General features: G+C 39.2%; 1 protein-coding gene across 7 annotated transcripts in view; it reads left to right on the top strand.

Annotated features, from left to right (window-relative positions):
- Positions 1-18,192, top strand: part of CFI (complement factor I) — a 63,897-nt gene that overhangs the window by 1,889 nt on the left and 43,816 nt on the right. For 2 of the 7 annotated variants that reach the window (XM_070504565.1, XM_044767393.2), the window contains exons 2-6: positions 3,284-3,429; positions 4,209-4,431; positions 6,478-6,561; positions 8,997-9,093; positions 10,010-10,138. In XM_070504565.1, coding sequence (XP_070360666.1) covers positions 9,043-9,093; positions 10,010-10,138 — 180 coding nt within the window. In that variant the 5' untranslated portion in view covers positions 3,284-3,429; positions 4,209-4,431; positions 6,478-6,561; positions 8,997-9,042. Of the gene's footprint in view, positions 1-3,283; positions 3,477-4,208; positions 4,432-4,644; positions 4,705-6,477; positions 6,562-8,996; positions 9,094-9,655; positions 9,827-10,009; positions 10,139-18,192 lie in introns of those variants that run through there. The other 5 variants (XM_044767395.2, XM_070504567.1, XM_070504564.1 and 2 more) reach the window with 5 other exon arrangements.

Below are 18,192 nucleotides of genomic sequence, written 5' to 3'. Positions count from 1 at the left end.
GGATCAGCTTCTGAGGTGGTTCACTTGTGCCTGGCAAGCTAACGTTCTCTATTGCCCAGAAGACTCAGTTCCTTGCCACATGGGCCTCTTTACAGAGTGCCTAAGCATTCTCATGACATGGCAGCTGGCTTCCTTGGAACAAATGGTCTCCTAAGCCATAAGATTTTATGTATGTGGCTGGAGATTTATGTAGTCTTTGTCTGGACTTTCACACAGTTTTTCAGACATTCTTGGGGCTGGCCCAGTGGAGTAGTGGTTAAGTTCACATGCTCCACTTCAGCAGGCCAGGGTTCATGGGTTTGGATCCTGGTCGCAGACATAGCACCGGTTGTCAGGCCATGGTGTGGTGGCATCCCACATGAAACAGAGGAAGATTGGCACAGATGTTAGCTCAGCGACAATCTTTCTCAAGCAAAAAGAGGAAGATTGGCAACAGATGTTAGCTCAGGGCCAATCTTCCTCACCAAAAACAACATTTTTTTTTTCAAGATTGGCCCCAAGCTAACGTCTGTTGCCATTCTTCTTTTTTTTTTCCTTCTCCTCAAAGCCCCCCAGTAAGTTGTAGGTCCTTCTGGTTGTGCTATGCGGGACACTGCCTCAGTGTGGCTTAATGAGCAGTGCCATGTCTGTGCCCAGGATCTAAATTGGCAAAACCCTGGGCTGCCAAAGCAGAGCGCGCAAACTTAACCACTCGGCCATGGGGCCAGCCCCCCAAAAAACATTCTTGAGGGAACTGTCCCTTAATAACTTTAGCCGTTTTTGCAGTGGCATCTAGAATTTTTTTCATTTCAGCTCCAAAAGTGTCCAACACCAGCACCTCTCTGGGAGGAAAGCAGTGAGTTGTGAATACACGAGGATATTCTTTTTTTTGAAAGTGAACCCTCTCATGGAGAAATGCTTAAATCATTAATGAGATACCATCAGTGCACATGCCAACCCAGTTCCTCCAAAATGTACCTTTTGTTTCCAATCTGAAGACAAAATAGTAAATGTCTCTTGGCCTTTGCTTGTTTGTTTGGGGCAGCATTTTATAGCAGAAAAAATTTCTTGAATTTTACCACAATATGCATATCTTACAAGTGCTACCATATGACATTTCTTGTTGAAATCTGTTGATCCATCAACAGAAGTTATTTTTTGGTTCATTACACAAAAATCTCTTTGGCATCATGTGACGTCATTAATTACAGCAATTTATCAAACTTTGACAGTGAAACCATTTTAGTTTCTCATATTATGTCTTAATCCTAGCATTTTAGTCTCTATAAATTTACGTACTGGAATTATGAGGTTCTTACAACTGTGAGGCTTTTTCTTTTTTTAGTCAAAAAGTTCTGCTACTTAATAACTTGCCTTCTGGACCTTTTTATAAGGTGAATTTTTTTTTTAACAAATTTTTTACTCTGGGATTCCAAAGGCCATTTAAAATTATTTGTTCCTCTGCTGTGATTTGTGATTGTGTCTTTTCGGTTTGCCAGAGCCATTGCTGCGTTTCTAAGTTGTGATTCTTTCTTGCTAACTTCTACCAGAATGACCTAGGCCTAGGGTTCTTTTCCGTCTCCTACTTCATTTTCAGAAATCACCACGTTAGACTCTAAGTCATGTTTGTCAAACAGGTGCTAATAAAGTGTACAACAAGCAAGCTGAACAAGGAAATCACAACAGAAAAAGGAAATCTTTAAAATAAATTCACTGTAACCTGCGCGCTCCATGTTGGCGATATTTACAACAGAACAAAGCAGCAGGGAGGCGTCTCAGTCGCAGCACTTGCAGAGTCTTTCCTTAGAATTCGAATTTACCCCCTTGGTTTTCCATCCTATCAGGAAGGTGTGTTTGCGCTGGGTTGGCTATGTAAGGGGAGGCTGGGGGAGGATAGGAGATAGTTCAAGAGGGAGATGCTGATGGCATCAACCTATCATCCCTCCCTCAGTACAACTGAGCACTCACCAGTTATCAAGAGCCTCCCCCGTCTCACATCAGAAACTGACCAAGGACTCAGTCAAATGACACAGTCATGCAGAGCACCGCCATATAGGTGAAGGACCTCTAGCAAAATTATTAACAGGGCTGCTTGACCACTATTCATCACTGCAATGCATGGAGAAGGAAACTTTTTTTTTTAAATTCCAGTATCTTCTGGAACCCCTAGCAACTACCTCTCGCAGAATACCTAATGGCATCTACAGAACCCCAGCTGAGAAATCTGCACTAGACTGTGGGCTCCTGAAGAGTGGGAGCTAAGGCTTAGATGTTTCAGTGTCCTAAGCGCTTAACACAGTGCCTGTAAAATCAAATTGATGCCCAGTAAGTGTTTGTTGAACTGAACTGAACTCTTCTTTATAGTTCGAATTTTTGCCCATCCATTAAGATTCTGCTTGTCAACAGATGGCTATAGAATGATAGACAAAGATGTTATAAAAAAGATTGGGGAAAAAAGAGAAAAGGTACAAGTGTAGCCTAATTATAGGATCCAAGATCTAAGAAGGCATACATCCAACTGTGTTACTGAAAGGTTAGAAAATCTAATTAAGATACTTGGTAAGGAGTTGTTGTGAATGACAGAGAAGAGAAAGGGCTGAAAAACTTTATATTGAAACAAAATTGTAAAAGGACTTAGCCAAGTTGCCATTAAATTGGAAACAGTATGAACTCATGACTTACTTTTTAAACAAATTTTATTATTAAAATTTCAAACATAAAAGTTGAGAGAGCAGTATAATTAATCTCTATGTTCCAGTAATCCAGCTTCAACAATTACCAGCTTTTGCAAATCTTCTTTCATTTATCCTCTCATTATTATTTATATATATGTGTATTTTTTTTTTTGCTAGATTATTTTGTACTAAGACCCAGATAGCATTTCATCCATAAGTCTCCAGCGTAGGACTTTTTAAACATAAGCACAATACCATTATCACACTTAACAAAAGTGATAATTCCTTAGTATCAGTTAGTAATAGTCCATGTAGAATATTCCCAAATTATTTCAAAATGTTTTTTAACAGTTAATTTGATTAAGTGATGGTCCAAACCCTATCCATGCGTTACATTTGATTGATGTGTCTTTGAAGTCCTCTTTTATTCTTTATCAATTTCCTGTCCCTGTTTTTTTTCATGGCAGGTATTTGTTGAAGAAACTGAGAATTTTATCTTATAGAATTTCCCGTCATCTTGGTGTATAAACCATGTTTCTCTATCCTCTGTATTTCCTGTAAACTGCTGGTTGACTGTCAGTGAGATCTAGATTATGTTCAGGTTCTTTTTTTTTTTTTTTTTTTTGCAGAAATACTTCCTGTAGCATCACATGAGGAAGCACATGACGTCTGGTTGTCTCTCTTCGGGTGATGTTCAGATCCATCAGTGTATCAGCTGATCCATCTGTTAGAAAGTTCCCACCAACTTGTCACCTGATGCCTTCAGCAGCTATTGGTGATCATCACCTGGAGTCATTTGTTCATAGGGGTTGCCGAATAGTGGTTTGCTAATTTTATCATTTCTCCAGCAATTACTAGCTGAAATAAAGAACTTTCCCTTATTGTTTCATCCTTTGTTATTATTGTCCTTTTTAATGCTTAAATTTTTTCATGTTTGGCTTGTGAGAGCCCCTTCAAGTTGAGTCCTATGTCTTTTAATGCCACTCAATAGCCCCTGATAGCATCCTTGCTTTCTGACGCAAGGTGTCTCTCTGACTTATCTTACACATTTCCTGCCCCAGCACTCTCTCCAAGGAGCCCTTGTTTCTTTTAGTAGGAAATGGTGTGTAGAAAACACAATCTGGGCACTAAGGGGTGGTCATTGCTTCTGGATTATCATGACTTCTAGGCTTTGTCCGTGGACAGAGACAGGAGGTACATAATTTTTAGAAAGAAAAAATAAATCATGGTTCATACTAATATTTCCACTTCACAGTTGAGATCACAGAGTTTTGCTTCTTTGAATTTAAACTTATGTCTCTTCCCTGAAATTATGACATTAACATAATTACTTATTTCCCTGAGCCTATATACATATATGTGTGTGCATAAAATAGTTGTCAAATAAGTGTTAACATTGTTACTAACAGACTGCTGAATCCTACTTAAGATTTTGTTTGCATCAGTTTGCTGATATTTTGTTTAGAATTTTTGCACCCATAATCATAATGAGGCTGGTCTTCATTTTTCTTTTTATTGTGCTGTGCCTCCTGGCTGTGTGGATCCTGACTGGAGCTCTGTGTGGATGACTGTGCAGGAGAGTGGTGGAGTGGGATGTGAGGCCTCCGGAGCCTGCCCAGAGCTTGTGATTCAAGTGCAGAGCTTCCCTGAGCCCCATGAGGTTGTGTGATTCTGGAATGCTGCTCTGCTCCTCCTGCCCGGGTCCACTCAAGAGGCGCTAGATAAGAACACGTGCTGCAGCCTCCTCTGTAGGCTTCAGCCTGGAGCAGATCCTGAGGTAAGAGCCCCAAGGATGGGGTACTAGCTCAACTGTTCAGCCCTTTATTTCATTGACTACCTGGCCCATCACTTCTCTCACATTCCACTTCTCTATTCATTTTGTGGTCTCCCTTGTTCTGGGTACCTTGTTGTCACCTGTATGAGTTTGACATTTCTTAAACTTCTTTAAGTTTTGCAGTTAATCTCTTTCTCTCTATTGTATATCTTCCAGCAATTCTTCACTGTTTATAGCCTGCTGGTGGAATCCCTCTTCATTCTTCAATGGTCCAATGTAATTATTTTTATTTATTTATTTATTTTTAAGATTTTATTTTTCCTTTTTGTCCCCAAAGCCCCCCAGTACATAGATGTGTATTTTTAGTTGTGGGTCCTTCTAGTTGTGGCATGTGGGATGCCACCTCAGCATGGCTTGACGAGCGGTGCCATGTCCATGCCCTGGATTCCAACCGGTGAAACCCTGGGCCGCCAAAGTGGAGCACACAAACCTAACCACTCGGCCATGGGGCTGGCCCCTAATTATTTTTATATTTATTCTCACTGAGATGGGAGGGAAGAGATATAAAGTGTATATTGTGAGGCATCCACCACATTTTCTTTTTGTTAATTGATGACAAATAAGAAAATCATTTTCTTATATTGATTTTGTATCTAGTTGCTTTAATAAACTTTGACATTAGGTCTAATAGTTTTTGAATTTTTTTATCTAAGTAGACAATCATTTCATCTGCAAATAATGGCACTTTTGTCTCTTTCGCTCCAATATTTATCATTTTTTATGTTTATTGCCTCTGATAATAACAATATTGGAATATGGCATCCTTGATTTTATTCCAGACTCTAATTGTTTGCCTCTAGTATTTCACCATTGTATATTCTATGGAAATAATTCTAGGAAATAGATTCAAGGAATATTCATGGAATATGGATTCAGGAAGATTCATGGAAGTAATTCAAGGAAATAATTCTATTTTCCTTGAAATTTTCATCCAGATCTTCAGATTATTTGATAAGTTGCATGTGATTTTTATCACCAAATGTTCTAAGTGACAAGCCACCAAACTGACTCTGGCTAACTTTGGTAAAAGAAAATTCATTTGAGAGATAATAGGATGTTCACAGTATTGACAGGACGCTAGGAAACTCGGCTTAAGAATTGAGGATTCTCAAGAAGGCCAAAAGGAATCACAGGAAGCTTATCTTATGGCTGAAACTGTCTGACCAGCACGCTGCTGCTGCTGCTGCAGTAACTAATTCCCAGCTGTCTCCTCTGTTCTCTTATCACTTAACTCAAGACTCAGACACCAGCGAGACTCTTCCATCAGCCTCTGGGCTACAGAAGGGAATGGAAAGAGCCTGGATCTGGATTTCTCAACCTCCATTTTGGAAGGCGGGTGTCTGGAATTACTCTCCCACCAAAACAACCCATAATAGAAGGAAGATAATTCCACAAGGAAAATCAGGAGCCTGCTGTGAAGGATAATGGATGTTGGCAGCCCCCTAAAAATGTCCGCTTCAATAGCTTTCCTCTAAAGTTGTTTTACTCTCTTTTTATTTCTCAAAATGACTTGTTGTTTTATTAAGTCTACTACTTTTTTACTTTCTGATTTATTTACTATTGTTTATGTCCTTGTTATTTCCAATCACTTTTGATTTTTTAATTTTTTTAATAGTACCCTGAGTTTCATGCTTAGTGCATTTTTTTCAGTGCTTTTTCTGTTGTAAAATTTTTAATGTAATTTGCATATGTAAATGTCTTTTTTGTTGTTATTTTCTTCTATTCTTTTTAAGCTTAGAGATTCCACCCCTTATGTAAGCTTTAATATTTATTCTAGTCAAATGTCTTTTAGAGATAAGAACTTTGATGCTAGCTTTGGCAATATTATAAAGTGTGTCAATAAGAATTTGGCCAGGAAGACTAAAACCACTATACGTGTTTTAAGCAGAAAGGAAGATCAGAAACAGTTTGCATTCACATGAGATGAGCAACAGCATACATTTACAGCTTTTCCTTCGGTCTTATCTCCCATCTTCTGTCATAATGAAGTCTGAAGAGATCTGGATCGTCTGGACTTCCTGTAAAACATCACATTGTTCCATTACATTGATGGCATTACCCTGATGAGAGCAGGTAAGCAAGAGGTGGCTAGCATGCTGAACGCCTTCATCAGACACACATGCTCTAGAGGCCAGGAGATGAGGTCTGACGTATCAGTAACATTTTTAGGAATTAGTGCTCAGGAACCTGCCAGGACATCTTCTCTAAAGTAAAAGACAAATTATTTCACCTTGCACTTCCTTTCACAAAGAAGGAAGCACAAAACCTAGCGAGCCTTTTTGTGAATATTCTCTTTTGAGAATATTTGCTTTTGGGGCAAATATTCCCCACTGAGGAATACTGCTCTAGCTGCAGAGCAGGAGAGTTCTGCAGTGATCCAGACCCTTTGGTGTTGGAGTTGTCAGTGGTAGAAAAAACATTGCGTAGTGTTTGAGGAAGACATGGGGGAGAACTACAATGCAGGAGCCTGGGCTTCTGGAGCAAGGCCGTGCCATCTGCAGCAGAGAATTATACTCTTTTTGAGAGAAAACTAGTGCGCTGCTGGACCCTGGTAAATGTGGAGTAACTGAACATGGGATACTATGTCACCATGTGGCCAGAAATGCCCATTATGAGCTGGGTCCTAACAGACCCAGGAAGCATAATGTTGAGCAGGCCTAGCAAAAATGTAAGATGGAAGTGTTACATCCAGAACCGAATACACATAGGACCAGAGGGCACCAGCAAAGTGCATGAGCAGGCAGCCCGGATTTCCCCTCCCGCACAAATCCAAACTGTTGCACCCATGCGCTCCCTCAGCTCACACCTGTGGCTCTATGGGGATCTGGTATGACCAGCTGAAGGAAAAGACAAAAGCGTTTGTCTGGTTCACAGATGGGTTAGATCAGTATGTAGGTGCAAGCTGAAAACAGACAGTAGCTGCATTACAGCCACACTGAGGAGTGGTTTTGAAAGACAGTAGTGAGGGAAAGTCTTCCCAATGGGCAGAGCTTCAGGTAGTACACCTGGCCGTTCACTTTGTGTGGAAAAATAACTGACCTGAGGTTAGACTACGGAATCACAGGAAACAGTGGCCATCTTTTTTCCTAGAATGAAAATACTGAAAGACTAAGAACAAGAAGGTCTGGGGTAGAAACATGTGGATGTACATAGAGGAATAGGGATGAAGTGTAAAAATCTTTGTATCACATGTTAACACTCACCAGAGAACATCCACCAGAGAAAAGACACTAAATAGCCACCAAAATGACTCAGCCAATTGATATCAGCCAGTCTCAGTCATCAGCCACCCCAGTGCTAGCACGGTGAGCACAAGAATAAAGTGGCTGTGGTAGCAGAGATGGAGGCTACCCATGAGGCCGATAGCATGGACCCCCAAGGTTTACTTAGCTATTGCCATCAACAAATGCAAAATCTGACAGCAACAGAGACCAATGCTGAGGCTCCAAGGTGGCACAATTTAAGAATACCAACTAGTCACTTGGTGGCAAATTGATACATTTGGTCCTTTCGATCTTAAAAGGGCCAGTGGTATATTCTTGCAGCAATCAACGTATATTCCAGGTAAGGATGTACTTTTCCTGCCTGCAGAGTCCCAGCTAGGATTATGATCCAAAGGATTACAGAGTATTTAATCCCTTAACAGGGGATCCCATATAACATCTTGCCAAAGTTCCACTTTATAGCAAAGGAGATGTGAAAATGCCATCACTGGTCATATCACGTACTGCATCACTCAGAGGCTGGCCACCTTATAAAGCATTGGAGCAGCCTGCTGAATGCAGAGCTGAGGTGCTACTTAAAGGCAATACTCTGTGAGGAGTGGGTGCTATTGTCCAAGAAGCAGCATGTGAATTGAATCAAAGACCTTCATGTAGCATTGTATCCCGAAGAGAGAGAAGACCCAGGTGTGGAAGCCAAGGATGGAGCAGGAATGACCACACTTACTGTCAGCCCCAGTGACCATCTGGGGGTTTTGTGCTTCCTGTCCCCACAACCGCGGACTCTGCAGGGTTAGAGGTCTTATTCCTCAAAGAAAGCACACTTGTGCCAGGAGGCACAGCAAGAATCCCACTGAATTATAGGCTAGATCTTCTGCCTGCTGCATATGGGGGTCCTAGTGTCTAGGGACCAGCAGGGAAAAAGAGGAGTCACCATCTTGACTGACCCGGATCATTCAGCGGAAATCGGGCTGCTGTTGTACAATGAGGGCAGGGAGGAATGCGAATGGAATGGAATCACAGGAGCCACTTGGTGCCTCTTGTGACGGTAAAGGGATTGAAACCAAGTGTGGTCTGAGAAGGGAATGGTAACCCAGGACTCAGACCACTCCTGGAGAGGTTGTGGGTCACGCCATCAGGTGAGACACCGAGGCCAGCAGAGGCGGGGGCTCAGGGTGGAGGGGATGTAAGGTGGATAGGCAGGAGGCAGAGGATGAGTACCACCTGCAGCCCCAAGAACAACCGCAAGGGCACTACCACCACCTTCCTCTTCTAAATTTTTCTCAGGAAGAGAGGCCCACGCAATTTTGAAGAAGCCGCTCTTGAAGCGTATATGGAAAGTAGATCTAAAACGTGCAAATGGTGGACCCTGAAAGACAGGGAGGTGAGTCTCCCAGATCCCCCTTCAAGGAAGGTCTTGCTGCCCAGCTGTGAAGAGCGTGGTCAGCAGACACTTCCTTCTGACCACAACTTTGTCAGATCCTTCAGGGTCTGCCTCAGCTACAGAGAGCTGCCTCACCTGAGGCCATGCCTTTCCTGGGCAACCCACACCAGGAGCAAGGCAGGATTTAATGGTCCAGCCATTTCTGCCTGACCCTGTGACAGGCCACACTCACTCCAGAGCCCCCAGGAGCTGGCCAGAACTTTGTCAAACCTGCATTGCAGTCCAATTTCTCCTTCTGCTCACTCCGACTTCTCCTCCCTTCCATTCACATGAGTCGATTCCTAATAAGTGTCTTGCACCCCAAATTCTGTCTCGTGTCTGCTTCAGGAGAACCAAACCGTGACCGCATTTCTGCTATCACAGATATAAATGAATCCTGCGCTAGAGTTGGTGCTTGGGCAAGAATCCTTGTTTTGAAAAGTTTTCTCTGTTCAGGGAGTGTAATTGGATCACAGCAGAGCCTGTGCATAGTGAAGAAACTGTGGGGTTGAGGATTTTTCATGTGATCAGCATAGCCTTCAATGTGATGTACTTTTCTTCTTCCCATCTCCTAGTCTTCACCCTTAAGGAAAAATATGATAATTTTATTTTACAAAAAAACAGAAGAAATTTTCTTCCAGCGTAGTTTCTGCCTTCCCCAGAAAACAGAATAGAGGCATTGTTCAGTAACAAGGTGGGGAAATCGTTCTCCTCGGCAGGGAACGCAGTCCCCATTGGTTGCCTTCCTAAGCTATTTACTGGGGAGGACTGTTTTTGGTTTCAGTTACGGTAAAACTCTGGATTTTAGCCAAATTCTCTACGAGTTCAAAAGTACAACACCCTTTAGAAAACTTTCACTTTTTAAATATTTTTTCAGAGGTTAAACATTAAATTTCAAAAGAATATCTGGGGTGGAGGAGAGTCCCCAGTAGAGACGCAGGCCCTGAGTGTCTCCAGCATGAAGCTTATTCTGTTGCTTTTGAGCTTCTCCCTAAGTTTTGGCAAGGTAAGTAATTCAATATTTATGCAAACTTTTAAGTAGATATTTTAAATATTGTAAAAATATAGAAAAAATCTTAAAGATATTATTTTGACTTAAAGATTACGTAGTTCAGTTACCAACAATGGCAGGATATAATCAGTAACAAAGATTTTTCTGTTAGTATCCTGATGAAAGAGCTTTAAGAAACTGATTTTTTCATGTGTTCTTATCTGTGCATTGAGCTGAATGAGAATTTTACTAATACAGATCTGTAATTTACAGTAATCATGTTAAGTCAAACATTTACCAAGCTCCTTCTACATTCGAGGTACAGCGCTGGGCAAATGGCAAGACTGATTTCTTCCTTCAGTAGCCTCTGGGTACAGTTATAGAAAGATGATATAAATATGCCAATGAGGAAATAATGAGCAAGATTTAAATAACGTTTGAAAACACAAGACAAAGAACTGTTACAAGACAGTATATATTTAACTGCCAAAAAGTGGTACAAATATCTTGTGCCAAGGGACTTTAAGGAGAGAGAAATCCCTTCTTGCTGGGAGGTCAGGAAGAGTTTATGATCCCAGTGGGATTTGAGCTAGCCCTATAATTCTGGCTTCTATTTGATCAGTGGAAAGAAAGAGGAACTGATTTCCAGCCTTTCCAGCCTGGAAAAGCAGCAAGTGCTATGGCAGAAAAAGAGCAAAGCCCAAGGCTCCCACAGGTGAATAAGTCCATTTGATCAGAGTGGAGACGTTGTGGGCAACCCAGGGAATTAAAACTGAAAGGACAGATTGTAGCCAGATTGGAAGGTCGTCTATTAAGGTTAGAAATGTTTAAGACATCTCAGATATTTATTGATGATTGCATGCTTTTGTGATCAAAGTGTTTTGAAACAATTCCAAAAACTGTTTTGTTTTAATGCCAGTTTATAGAAGCAAATGTTTAAAGAAAACTCCCTAAGAAATCAGAATTACATACTTTAACTTTCTTGCAACTTTTAACATATATATGCAATGTTTATATTAGAGAACAAATGGAAATAAACTAAGTGCTCACTGATAAGAAACTGATTAAATTGTTGTATGTCCATAAATGAGCTATCATGTAGCCATTAAAATGATGTATTCCATATTTATTGAAATAAGGCTCTTACTAAAATCTTATTTTTGTTAAAGAAAAAAATACACACATAAATATATCTGTGCACATGCACACGTGCACACATACACATAAATACACACATATAGCGGTTTATATAAATGGCAATTTAAAAGTTCTTGAAGGGTATATATCAAATAGATAAGAGCTGGTATCTCTGGGTAGTGAGATTACTGGTGATTTTTATTTTCTGTTTTATATATTTATGAATTTTCCAATTTCAGAAATTCTCTGCTTTATTCATTTTTCTTGTTTAAATACCAAATCAAAGTGTTACTTTATAATAAGGAAAAATTGTTTTTTGAAAAATAACCCATTTCAGCCACATTTTCAATTCCTGGAACAAAAACAGAATAAAAAAACAAAACTGAAAATAGTTTTCACTTACAGAAAAGAGTCCCTTTCTTTTACTGAACAATCATCTAGCAATAAAGTTGTCTTCATTCCTTTAAGAAACAGAATTGAGAAGAGTTAATGTCATATTTTTAAAAATTTCAGAACTTCTTAAAATATTGGTTTATAAAAGAAAAATGGAATTGCTTTATCCCACTTGCTGAGAATAACCATTTTTAAATGGAGGTTACCATAAAGACAACATAAAAGTGCTCAAAGAAGTTTTAAAATGTATCTCCATTTTCAAAATGAAATAAAATGTGTACAGCTGGGAGAAATTTTTGATATTTTGAAAGCTGGGGGCAGATTTCTTTCCATGAATATAAAGCCCCACTCCCTTTTTATATCAAAACATTTTGATGAACTGATTTGGAGGTGGCTTATGTCAATGACAGGGTGGATTGGCAGTGGGATAGACTTGAGTTGTTCTGAATAGTGAAATGAGAATTCCGGTTTGACTGAACCTGCCTGGACAAAGTGGGGGACTCAGAAGGAAGGGAGAGAAACCCAGAGCACAGAGGGAGCGGCTGCCATCTTGACAACCAAGGGATCTCAAACATGGAAGCCAGATGTTTTGGTCACTGTAGTCATCTACTATGATAGTACCGTGCTGGGACATAAGCCCTGACTGGAACCTCACATTTTTATCTTACCCGAAAAGTTCATGACACACCTTGGTTTATGTGGGTAGTATTTTGGAGAGAAAAAACTAGGGTGAAGTTTAGCAGAGTGACAAGATGCTGGAGAGAGAATGTGCACAGGAGGAACATGCAGCACAGAGAGTCATATCAGCGAAAATGGCAGACCCAAACCCTTGTCCCCCGACAGAAAAATAGAATCAAGCAGGCTGTCAGAACCAACTTTATGAGAACCCTGATTAACAGTCAAAGGCCTACAGCACTCCCCCCCCTCCAGTGAATGCTGAGTGAAGCAAAAGCAACTTAAAAATGGTGGGAAAACTTCGTGGCATTTCTACTTGCCCTTGCCCCATCCTGTCCCCAGCTTAGTAGCCGTCTTGAAGATGGCAAGCCACATTCCCAGTGTGGAACTCTAGAAGGAGAAGAGCAGACTTTACTGAAAAAGAACCGTGTTTGTCTGTTCTAAGCTGCGTGGCGACTACTTGGGAGACTGCCACGATGTGCTTGTCTTTGTTTCGTCCAGCTCAGGACTCACACAGAGTGGGACGGCAGCTGGCATGCCTCCAAGACACTGCAAGGCAAACAACCCACAGCCACCTGGGACAAAAGATTATAACTGAGACATATAATAGAATGCCAAAGCTTGGGAACAAGAGTTAAGGAAAGCTTCTGTGTGAAATTAGTGTCTTCAAAAGCCCCTGTGTATACTAAGGAACTTAGAAAGCAACACATTTGCCCAGGGCAGGATTCACACTCAGAAAAGACCTGAGAAGACCCTAAGCTTACACCCCTAGTATAAGCATGAAGTGAAGGCTAAGGCAGAATTGTAAACGGCCTGACTAAGCGTCAAAGGAGTGCCCTGCACAGAGCCTATTTGCAAAGACCAGGAGAGGTTTGCTCTTGCTGATTTTAGGGGTTTCTTTTCTTACTCTTTTTTCCTTTTTCTTTTCTTTTTCCTTTCCTTTCTCCCTTCCTTCCTTTCTTCTTTCTTTCTCTTTTTTTTTTCCTCTCTCCCCTTCCTTTTCTCTTTCTCTTGCTCACATTCTCTCTCTCTGGCTGCTTATGTTCAAGGAAATTTTTGTCTAAACACTAGCTGAATACAAGGTAAAAGAAAAGAGACTTAAGAGACCACACAGGACAAAAAACAAACTTCACAAAAACAGTTTAGAAAAGTTACTAAACAAACACCTACAGTCTACAGCAAGCAAGAAAAGCAAACCCTAAGGAGAAGGAAGAAGATAACTTCAAGAGTTCCTACATTATAATATTCAAAATGAGCGATCTTCAACACAAAAGTATGAAGTATGCAATGAAAGAAGAAAATATGGCACATTCACAGGAGAAATTAACAGAAATGGTCCCTGAAGAAGAACAGACCTTGAACTTGCTAGACGAAGACTCTAAATCAACTATCTCAAATATGCTCAAAGAGCTAAAGGAAATCAGGAGGATGATGTATAAATAAATAGAGACTATCAATAAAGAGATAGAAATTATAAAGGAATCAGAAATTCTGGAGATGAAAAGTATAATATTGGAAATGAAAAACTCACTAGAGAGTTTTAACAGCAAATTTGAGCAGGTAGAAGAGTAAATGAACTTGAAGATTGGTCGATTAAATTATCCAGTCCCCAGAACAGAGAGAAAAAAGAATGAAGAAAAATTAACAGAGCCTAAGAGACCTGTGGGACACCATCAAGAATACCAATATATACATAATGAAAATCTCAGAAGGAGAAGAGAGAAAGTGTCAGAGAGAATATTTGAAGAAATCATAGACATAAACTTCCAAAAAAATTGATAAAAGATATGAATCTACAGATTCAGGAAGTTTACCAGCCCTCAGGAAGATAATGCAAAGAAATTCATACCAAGACACATTATAATGAAACTGTTCAAAGCCAAGGGCCAGAACAGAAAATCTTGAAAACAGCAAGAGAAAAACAACTCATCATGGACAAGGGATTCTCAATAAGATTAGCAGAATCTTTCTCATGAGAAACCGTGGAGGCCAGAAGAGAGTGGGATGATATTTTTGAAGTACTGAAAGAAAAGAACTGTCAACCAAGAATTCTATATCTGGCAAAGCTATCCTTTGAAAATGAAGGTGAAATTAAGACGTTCTCAGATAAACCAAAGCTGATGGTGTTAGTTGCTAGGAGAACTGCCCTACAAGAAATGCACTACAAAAAGGAGTCCTTCAGGTTGAACAAAAGGACACTAGACAGTAACTTGAAGCCGTATGAAAAAATAAATAACTCCAGTAAAGGTAACTACATAGGTAAATACAAAAGCCAATGTTATTTTATTTTTGGTTTGTAACTCCTCTTTTTATTTCCTACATGACCTGAGAGACAAATGTATAAACATAATCATAAGTCTGGTAACAGTAACACAATGTATAAAGATGTAATGGATGATAATAACATAAAACAGGGGATGGAACCATACAGGAGTAGACTTCTTATATGCTCTTGAAACTAAGTTGGTATCAATTAAAACTAGATTGCTATAAATTTAAGATGTTAAGTTTAATCCCCATGGTAACCACAAAATACCTAAGAAATATACAAAAAGGAAATAAGAAGAGAATCAAAACAGTTCACTACAAAAAAATCAACTGAACATAAAAAAAGGCAGTAATGGAAGAAATAAAGAACAAAAAAAAGTGTAAGACATACATAAAACAGGTAGCAAAATGACAGAAGTAAGGCCTTCCTTATCAGCAATTAATTTAAACATAAATAGATTCAATTCTCCAATACATAGGCACAGATTGACAGAATTGATTTTTAAAAACCCCAGGATCCAACTATATGTTGTCTATAAGAGACTCACTTTAGATCCAGACAAAAGCAGGTTGACAGTGAAGGATAGATAACAATATTCCAAGAAAATATAACTAAAAGAGCTGGAATGGCCACACTAATGTCAGACAAAATTGACCTTAATTGTCTCTTGTTACAAGAGACAAGGACATTAGATGTTGATAAAAGAGTCCATTCATTAAAAATATATAATAATTGTTAATATATACACAACAAACAATAGAGCCCAAAACATATGAAACAAATATTGACATAAACTGAAGGAAGGAAGAGACAATTCTCCAATAATAGTTGGAGACTTCAATACCCCACTTTCCATAATGGATAGAAAATCTAGGCGGAAGATTAATAAGAAAATAGAGGACTTTAACAGCACTATAAGGCAGCCTGAGCTAACAACTAGACATATGTAGAGCACGCCACCCAACAACAGCACAATACACACTTTTCTCAAGTCGCATGAAACATTCTCCAGGATAGACCATACATTAGGCCACAAAACATGTCTCAATAAATTAAAAAATATTGAAATCATATGAAGTAGCTTCTCTAATGACAACAGAATAAAGCTAGAAATCAGTAACAGAAGGAAAACTATAAAATACACAAATATGTGGAAATTAAACAATATACACTCTTTATTTATTTATTTTTTGGTGAGGAAGATTTGCCCTGAGCTAACATCTGTCTCAATCTTCCTCCATTTTTTGTATGTGGGATGCCTCCACAGCATGGCTGGTGAGTGAAGTAGGTCCATGCCCAGGATCCAAACTCACAAACCCGGGCCACCAAAGCAGTGGAGTGTGTGGAACTTTAACCTTGGCCGCAGGGCCAGCCCCTTAATAATATACTCTTAAACAACCAATGGTCAAAGAAGAAATCACAAGAGAAATTAGAAAATACTTAAAGATGAACAAAAACAAAAATACAACATACCCAAACATATAGGATGTGGCAAAAGCAGTGCTCAGAGGGAAATTTATAGCAGTAAATGCCTACATTAAAGAAGAACAAAGATCTCAAATCAATAACCTACTTTTACACCTTAAAGAACTAGAAAAAGAAAAGCAAACTAAATCCAAAGCTAGGAGAAGGAAGGAAATAATAAAGACTACAATAGAGAGATAAAATAAAGAATAGTAAGAGAAAAGAAAGAATCAAGCCAAAAGTTGGTTCTTTGAAAAGATCAACCAAATTGACAAACCTGAGCTAGACTTACAAAGAAAAAAAAGAGAGAAGATGCAAATAAATAAAATCAAAAAGTGGAGACATTGCTACTGAGCTTACAGAAATCAAAAGAATGATAAGAGAATGCTATGAACAATTACATGCCAGCAAATTAGATAACTTAGATGAAAGGACAAATTCTTAGAAACATAAATTACCAAAACTGACTCAAGAAGAAATAGAAAATCTGAGCAGACATAAAACAAGAGATTGAATCAGTTTTAGAAATAACTTCCATCAAAGAAATGTCCAAACCAGATGACTTCACTGTTGAATTCTACCAAACATTTAAAGAATTAACACCAATCCTTCTCAAACTCTTCCAAAAAAATGAAAAGGAGGGAATACTTCCCAAGTCATTCTAAGAGGCCAATGTTACTCTGATATCAAAGTCAGACAAAAATATCACAAGAAGAGTTACAAAGTAGAGATAAAGGCTACCTTCCCTGCCTCTCCTACCCCCACATCAAAAATTCCCACAGATTTCTAGTATTCTTCATTCCTTTGTGTAGATCCAGATTTCCATCTAGGATAACTTTCCTTCTTCTTGAAGGACTTTCTTTCTTTTTCTTTTTGACATTTCTTGTAGTACAGATATGCTGGTGATTAATACTTCTTGTATGTCTAAAAAGGTGGTTATTTTGCCTTAAATTTTGAATGATATTTTTGCTGAGTATAAAATTATAGGTTGACAGAGGTTTTTCCAGGATTTTAAACATGTTGCTCCACTGTCTTCTCACCTGCGTTATTGATGATAACTCTGCTGTCACCCTTACCTTTGTTCCTTCACATATGTGTCTTTTTTTCTTTAGCCGTTTTGAGGATTTTTCTATCACTGGCATTTGAGAAATTTGAGTGCGGAGCTTCCTTCATGTGTCTTCTGCTTGAAGTTCATTCAGTTGTTTGGTCTGTGGATTTATAGTTTTCATCAAATTTGGAAAAATTTCAGCCATTATTTCTTGAAATATATTTTTTGTTCCCATCTCACTCTCCTCTCCTTTGGGACTCCAATTACATGTATACTACACCACTTGAACTTGTCCCACAGCTCACTTAGACCCTGTGCTTTTTTTAAAATCCTGTTACTTCCATGTTTCATTCTGGGTGGTTTCTGTTGATAAATCTTTGGGTTTGCTAATCTTTTCTTCTGCAGGAAGACATTTTCCAGTCTGTGTGGTGAGAATAAGCACTATTCATGACCTCGTTTGAGTGTGGGCCCTATTACCTTGAATTCTTTTGGGTGGTTCTTTCTCAGACGCCAGTAGTTTCTTCACACCCAGGTGCTGATAAATACACAGCTTAACACTCAAAGGGGATCTGTTCTAGCTCCAAAGTTCTGTCTCTGTGCCACTCACTTCTTCCCAGTACTTCATTCTGCGAGCTACTGCTGCCTTGATCTCCCCAGACTCCCAGCTCTGTCTCCTCAACTCAGGGATTCCCCTCTCTGCGCCACCATCTGGAAACTCTCTAGGCAATCAGATGGAACAACTGGAGGGCGATCCTCATTTGTTTCTCAATGGAACGCTACCCTTCATTGCCTGATGTCCAGTGTCCTTAAAATCATTGTTTTCTGTATGTTGTCCATTTCTTGATTGTTTTAGGCTGCAGGGTATATCTGGTATCTATTACTCTGTCTTGACTGGAAACAGAAGAATTCCCATTTAATTTAGATTAACTTTAATTTAAATAACCACATTTTATTAGTGGCTATTGTATTAGCACAGTTAACAGCTGCTGAGATTTTTTGAGGTTGAGTTTTTAAAATACAAATGTAAACTTCAAATGGGTACTTTTTTTTTTGCTTATCCTTTAATAGACATTGCATTATAGA

This window comes from Equus asinus, chromosome 3, assembly GCF_041296235.1.
Source record: "Equus asinus isolate D_3611 breed Donkey chromosome 3, EquAss-T2T_v2, whole genome shotgun sequence".
Classification (NCBI taxonomy): domain Eukaryota; kingdom Metazoa; phylum Chordata; class Mammalia; order Perissodactyla; family Equidae; genus Equus; species Equus asinus.
This window is presented reverse-complemented; position numbering and strand designations above follow the sequence as displayed.